General features: G+C 49.9%; 1 protein-coding gene across 1 annotated transcript; it reads right to left on the bottom strand.

Annotated features, from left to right (window-relative positions):
* Positions 1-5,143: 5,143 nt before the first annotated feature.
* On the bottom strand, positions 5,144-6,498 carry LOC127296985 (ethylene-responsive transcription factor 1). Its single transcript, XM_051327231.2, has 2 exons — positions 6,177-6,498; positions 5,144-6,032 (listed from the first exon to the last, which is right to left on the bottom strand). Exons 1-2 carry the CDS (start codon positions 6,421-6,423, stop codon positions 5,323-5,325), a joined length of 957 nt encoding a protein of 318 aa, XP_051183191.1. The 5' UTR covers positions 6,424-6,498; the 3' UTR covers positions 5,144-5,322.
* Between the last annotated feature and the right edge of the window lie 968 nt (positions 6,499-7,466).

Genomic DNA, 7,466 nt, shown 5'->3' with positions numbered 1-7,466 from the left:
TCATCCGATTAGATAGATAGAAGATGTTTATGTATAGAAAACGACGCTGCAACACAGTGCCCTCATGACTCGCACACCCCACTCACACCGCACACTCCACTCACACAGAAAACGATGTTGTAATAATGTCTTTTTAGATCAACAGGGATCACTCCCCAGCTCCATTCCATAGAAAAGAAGCCATACAAGGTTCAAGCGACAAGAGCAAACAGAAACTGCCCCCCGTTGCACGCGCGGGCGGCTCCGGGGGCGTCCCCAAACCTAACCAAAGCAACCAAGCCGTGCGGCCCTTCCCGCCGGCGGCGGCCGCGGTGCTAGCGGCGCCCGGCCGTCGAAAGCGGCGGGGCAAGGATGGCGGACCCTACCCCTTCCTCTGCGCGCGGTGAGGTGGGATCGGTGATTGCGCAAGGTGTTGGCACGGTGGTTGTTCTTGGCGTGGCGACGGGGCAATCAGCCGTGGTGGAGAGGCGGATCGGTGGCACAAAGGCAGAGCTGCGGCGGTGCGCCTGGCTGCGCGACTGGCGGCGGCCAATCTGGGACCCATTGGGCCAGAGGCTGTGGCTATTGCGTTCGCCGACAGCCGATCTGTTGCGCCTCCTTCTCGATGCTCTCGATCTGCCTGGCTCTCCGCTGTTGTGAGGCCTCTTCGTCGTGCTCGTGCTCGTGGCGGCCTGGGTCACCCTCGATCTGTCGGCCTGGTTCCGGTGGGTCTGGCGGCCGGTGAAGTCCGGTAGCGTGGGAGCTTCCGGACTGGCTCGAATAAAGGGGGTTTGGTCCTAGGATCCCTCTCGCTGCCATGGCGATGATCTGCTTGATGCCCGTCTTCTTGGATCTGGCTGATGTGTCGAGTTCTGGAATGCTCCACCGGCGAACCCCAATGGACGACATGCCGGGAGATTGCCGAATTGGATGGGTTTCGGTCGTGCGCAACCATGTTTTTTCTGAATGTTTGGTTTCAAAGGAAGCGTTTCGAAGCTTTTCAGTCGGTTCCACCCTGGGACATGTCTTTAGGCCCATGGTGAAGTCAGTCGGGGAGAAGGACATGAAAACCGAGATCGGGAGACTAGTAATGGCGGTTTGTGTCCTGCTGGCGAGAAGGTTTGGCTTGGTGATCAGCGACTTGGAGCAATGGCATCAGAAAGTGGGGGCGACAACACAGGTGTAGATATGAAGTCCAGACCTTGCAGCGTGAAAACCCAAGATCTGTTGTGTGTGGCAATGTCCTTGTTGAAGGCATTGTTTTCTGTTCTCTTGGGTGAAAACCTATTGTCTTTGATCAGGGTGATGACGGCGCTTGTGCACTGTTCTCTTCTTGGAGGCATCGCTTTTGGAGAAATTGGATCTTTGGTGTTATCTTGGTGGTGTTTGGTCTACTGTTATAGAAAATTGATCATTGAAGCAGGATTTTGTTTTCGGTAATTTTTCTTCCTTTTTTGGTTGTGTATATCTGTTGCAGAGGCTGGTTGTATTTTTATCTTCGCGATATTAATATATTTCCTTTATCGAAAAAAATACAAGGTTCAAGAAAACAAAACCAGCATATAAGGAAGACCTAGCCAAACTAAAGAATAAACTAAAAGAGAAACGAGTTCAACATAATTTAAACCTCTCCGAGCCACGCACTGAATACTTGAATAATTGTTGAATAATGTCACGATAGTAAGGATGATCGTTGAATAATTGAATGGACATAAGCATCAAAGTGATGCTTGTTGGTCGCCTCCTACCGGTATCTGTTTTGACCGGAAATTACTGTACTTTAATAATTGAGCAATGTATCAATCAAATTCAAAAATCGCTCTAATTCCAAAATTTACCCTAACATTTTCGAGCAGTGTAAACGGCATAAAATAAATTCTTAAATTTACTCTAACACATCCATGCATGATACGACCATTAGCAAAAGTATAAATTAACCATCATATTAGAAAGTTGCAAAACTATAAATTACTAACGAATACAAATATTTTGTGCAAATCTATAAAATGGCGACCTATTATTTTTACTCAATATATTACCCGTTTTGTTTTTTCACATGTCAGATTAAACTCGTTCAATAATTTCCATGCATGTAGTGTACTCTATATTACACATTTTGTATGTTGTTATTTTCGATTGAACACAACCACGGCCCGCTCCGCGGCTCGAGGCAGAGCTCGAAACCGGCCGCGATCGCCGCTGCTGGAGTCGTCGTGGAAGACCAGCGGGGACTCTTCGTGGTCGTGGTGTGGTTGCCGCTAGACTCGCCATGCTCGCGGTCGCACCACTATTCACCTATACCTCCATGCCCGCACCCGGGGCACAAGACCGCCACACCCCACATCCATGCCCGGTAAGACTATCACTTGGAAGGACATTCAGGTCGATGTCCACCTCTTCCTCCGTTTTCCCATAAAAAAACAACCCATATCAGTTCCATCCGCGGAGAAAGCAACAACATCGGAGAATGGGGATAAGAGCATCTCCAGCCGTGTCCCCCAAAGCGTCCCCCAAACCGCGCCGGATTGAGCGTTTGGGGGACGTGTTTCGTTCGTACTGCCTTTGGGGGACGTCGCTCCTTAGCCGCGTCCCCCAAACGCCGCCCCCAAACATTTAAAATACTTCTTTTTAACACAGAACCATTTATCAAATATAGCATATGAATAAAAATGTTTGCGAGGATTGTTTTTAAATTAAATTACAACAAACAATAAAACAAGTTAACAAATATAATAAATAGGGGTAGATGCTACATCAAGGTGCCACGGTATTTCCTTTGATCGTCCACAAATGCTCAACGAGATCAGCTTGAAGTTGCTCATGCACATTGCTGTCACGGATCTCTGCGTGCATGGCGAGAAAATCAGCAAAATTTGCAGGCAACTCATGATCAACCTCCGCAAGAGGGCCTTGACACTTATAGGGACCAACATGTGACTTAGCATGATTCTTACGGTCATCCTCGATGATCATGTTGTGCATGATCACACAAGCCTGCATCACCTCCCACATTTGGTCGTGAGACCAGCTTAGAGCAGGGTACCGGACAATGGCAAATTGTGCTTGAAGCACACCAAATGCCAAACTTTCCCACCACAGCTCGACAAAACTTGTACATGCACTCAATGGCAGTAGACTCACTCATGCGAAGGTAGTCATCCTGTGTATCGGCAGGTGCTCCGTATGCAAGCATCCTCATGGCGGTGGTGCACTTCTGAATCGACGAGAACCCGACAACGTCTACAGCGTCGAGCTTGAGCTTGAAGTAGGGGTCGAACTCTCGAACGCCGTGGAGGATATTCATGAACAGCCCCTTGCTCATCCTGTACCGGCGCCGAAAATTCTCGGCATGTGTTGCCTCGTCGGCGAAGTAGTCGTTGTGCAGCATGGCATGCCCCTCCATCCTCTGCCGGGGCTTCGACTTCCTTCTTTCCGGCCTTGATCCTCCGCGGCGCGGCCTCTTCCTCTTCTCCGCCTCAGCGTCAAGCATGTCATGGAGGGACGTGATGATCAGCAAATGCTCCCGCAGGTCGTCGTCGAAGGCTTGCTCGTCCTCCAGCAGCAGGGCAACCATCTCATCGTCGCTGTCCATGGCTAAAGCAAAATCAATGGTTAAAATTGCGCCGAGGCAGACGACGCAACAAACAACGGCCAATCGCGCCTACCTGGCAAGTCGTCGAGCACCTTCTGTGCGCAGAGGTGGGCGGATTTGACGGCGCGTTCTGGGACGCGCTGGCGACGCGGCGGCGGCGGCACGACCGGCGGGAGCCCCAGCCGCGACAACGGTGCCGACTCTCAGCAGAGATCAGACGCCCAAACGGCCGGGAAATCCAGCGGCGGCGGTGGGGTGGGAGGCGCGGGAAGGAAGGAGCAATGAGAAAAGAGGCGCGAACCAACGGTTTATGCAAATAGTCGCCGACATGTGGGAGCCCGCCTCGCTTTTCGTTGTGTCCGGCGTCCCCGGTTCGTCCCCTGTGGGACGGGGACGGGCTCGGGGCGCCGGACACCGTATCGGACCGCGCCGGACAAAAATGGGCTTTGGGGGACACGGCTGGAAAGCATTTTTTGTCCGACGCGTCCCAAATCTCTTTGGGGGATGCTTTGGGGGACGCGGCTGGAGATGCTCTAAGAATCTACCCTTGCAGGTCACACGCTACACCAAAAGAATCTTGTATCTTTATCCGTGGCCTTGTGCCCTCTCCAATGGATGAACGCCTTGCATAAAATTGACAAATTCATCTCATAAATTACTCACGATGGTGCTATCCAATCCATTTTTTGTTGTTGCATGGCTCATGCATGCTGAGAGGGAGGCGGCTCTCTCGCTGGGCTCGATGGGCGTTCAGTCGGAGACGAAGAAAAAAAAACAAAGAAAGAATGAAGGGGCGCTCTGCAGCAGCAAGGGGTAGATTTATCTCGCGGCAGCTTACCTAGTTGGGAAATACGCGCCTCCATTTTCGGATCAGAGGGAGTACGCGGGGGATCATCTTTATCTATTCATCGGTACTTATCCTATCCAGATAACCAATTAAGCTAGCATGCGCACATAGCTGTGAAAGGTCGTTCGGTTGCATTATTTTTAAATTGTTTAAAGTGTGATATCACCAGGCATTCGCAGATTTCACCTTAATAGTAAAGATACCAATAGCTCTCAAGTATGGTTCAACAGGAAAGACATAACAGTTTTTATTTATTCATCCTGAATCCTTTTGGCGATTGTCCAATGGAGCGACTTAGAAGTTATGCGTCTAGAATCGTATGGTTTAACAAGATCCAGCGAATGAGGAACTTACATAATCCAATTCAACACGATAAGTTAGGTAGCACAACATCACAAATTTATTTGGCAATGACAATCACAAGCACAATAATAGACGGCATCGGCGACATGATCACTTGGCAGGACTATTGACCAACAGTATGAAAGACTAGCACAAAGCATGACTCAGTACAGTACAGTCAGCCAGCCGTCAGTACAGATACACAGACTGTCGGGCAGACTCCAACTGTGGAATTCTACAGCTTAACCGAATTCAGAAACTTACAAACATACATGTATAATCCAACTCAAAATGATAGGATGAGTAGGTTACACAACATCACAAACTTATTTGGTACTCCGTATTAACAAGCACAAACGCACTAATAGACGCCATCACCGACATGATCACTTGGTAGGACTATTGATCAACAGTATGAAAGGGTAGCACAAATCAGGACACAGTACAATACAGTTTGATCAGCCGGCCATCGGTACAAGATACACAGTCTGACGAATAAACTCCAGCTGTAGAAGCGCAGAATATATTCTTACAAGTGATCGAGTGCATAACACGAACAACGTCAGAAAAGGGCCCCGTCCATGGGGAAGTCGTCAAAGCTCCAGAGGCTGACGCCGTCCATGCCGTTGTTCACGCCGATGGCATCCTGGATGTTAGCCTCGCCGGCGAAGAAGCTGTCGATGGATTCGTACGTGTCCGAGCAAGGTAGCTGGAACAGCATGAACGGATCGAACCCCAGCTCGTCCGCGAACGCCAGCGCGGCGGCGCCGCTGCTCGCCACCGACGAGTCCTGGTCTACCATCGGCTTCTTCGCGGAGCTCACCTTGACCGGCGGGAGCACGGCGACGGCGGCCGTCAGTTCGAAGAAAGCATCCATGTCGAAAGACGCCATCAGCTCGGGCTTCACGGCCACCGCGCCCTGCTTCTGCTGTGCATATGTTGCTTCCGTAGCAGTGTACGCCATCGTCTGCGCCCGAGGGCATTGCGATTTCGGCACGGTTCTGCGGTTGGCTGCTGCACGGCGCGAGCGCGCACCGGCAGCGTCGGGGAAGTTGACCTTGGCCTTGCTGCCGCGGAGGCGGCGGGCGGCGACGTCGTAGGCCCGGGCTGCATCCTCGGCCGTGTCGAACGTGCCGAGCCAGACGCGGGTGCCCTTGTACGGGTCGCGGATCTCCGCCGCCCACTTGCCCCATGGCCGCTGCCGGATGCCGTGGAGGCGGCGGACGCGCTTCTTCTTGCTTGCCGACCGTGCCGCGCGACCATCATCGAAGGCTACAGAGAAATCAACCGATCCGTGAGAAGTTCTAAGTCAAAACTTAAGACGATCGTAACGACCAGCGAGATTTGCTTGCGCATGAACAATATTGGTATATGGTTCATGATTCCATACCGGATCAATCAAACGACGAGAGTTACCAGGAGAGAATGCAGGCTTGGACGCGAAAACGACATGGGCGTCGTCATTCTCCTCCTCTGCCAGGAGGTCGAAGTCGTCCTCGAAGTTCTCGAAGGCGGCCTCGAAGTCGTCGACCTCGGCGTGCTTGTGATTGACGCCCTTCTTGGACTCGGAGCTCGCCGGCCACGCACGGCCCGTGGCCGGAAGCTTGGACACACCACGCGTCGTCGGCGGGATCAGCTCCGCGAGGATGGCGCCGCCGCACATTGTGTTCTCTCTTCGTGTCTCGCACTTTCTCTTTGCTATTTCTTGGCCGCGCCGCGCTGTTGGTCACCGAGGGAAGGAGACGCGGTTATTTATAAACGAGCTACGGGCGTGTGGCCGGCACGGAGCGGTAGGACGCCGGACCAGTCGAACATGCATGTCAGTACAACGTAAGTAGTATAGTACAAGTGTACAACTCAAGGCCACCAAAAAAGATCTTATTTTCCAAAAAAAAGTTGAATCTTAGCAAGTGTGGCTGCAAATGAGCGAGCTCTAGCACCTCATAGCACCAAGTGATTTAAAATATATATGCTTAAAAGGCCCATGAGTAGTCCAAATTCAGTTCAGCTACATTTTTAGAAAATAGTAAAAAGCTCTGTGTAGACCAAAAAATAGTAAAAAAAAACTATTATCTTATTTAAAAACAATCATGCTTGAGTGATCTACATGCGTGCAAAAATTCATAAATGACGAAATGACGTTCATGGTGATCTATGCACTTTTTTTCACGAAGAAATTGCGCGTAGTTAGGTCACACTTGAACATTTTTTGTTTCTAGAAAATTCAGTTTATTTAATTGTATTGCAATTATTTTCAAATTTCTTATTCCGTTGGGGGCATGTGAGTTCAGAACCAAAACTCCACTCTAAATAGCTCAATCTTATCTTGGTTCATGAACTTGCGCGAGCCACTTCGGCCGCTAGTGGTCAATTTTAGACCGACAAAAAGACGACCACTTGAATTACAAAAAAAAAATACTGAGCAACAATTAGCTGGGCCTAAATGATTACGTGAGCAATGACGAAACCACACTCTATTCAAACGACAAGAATTATATAATTCATAAAAGTGTGTACCCAAAACTTAATCTTAAGGTAGATGATGGGGCTTAGAAGAAGTACAATAAGGTACAGTCAGCTGGCTATAAGAGATAAAATATTATAAGTTTGCTTAGTTGGAGGAGAGAGATTAGGAGAGAGAAGAGAAGTGGACTCTTATCTAATAGTCAGCTCTAGCACGTGCTCCTATGCACTATGTGAGACTAA

The sequence above is a fragment of the Lolium perenne genome, chromosome 4, assembly GCF_019359855.2.
Source record: "Lolium perenne isolate Kyuss_39 chromosome 4, Kyuss_2.0, whole genome shotgun sequence".
Classification (NCBI taxonomy): Eukaryota; Viridiplantae; Streptophyta; class Magnoliopsida; order Poales; family Poaceae; genus Lolium; species Lolium perenne.
The sequence above is the reverse complement of the archived record's forward strand: the minus strand, read 5'-3'. Positions and strand labels throughout refer to the sequence as shown.

Bases quoted from the DNA above. Each gene is read 5' to 3' on its own strand.
- LOC127296985 (XM_051327231.2), bottom strand. From the start codon at position 6,423: ATGTGCGGCGGCGCCATCCTCGCGGAGCTGATCCCGCCGACGACGCGT. The intron at 6,033-6,176 runs GTAACTCTCGTC...ATTTCTCTGTAG, and splicing joins CAAGCCTGCATTCTCTCCTG to CCTTCGATGATGGTCGCGCG.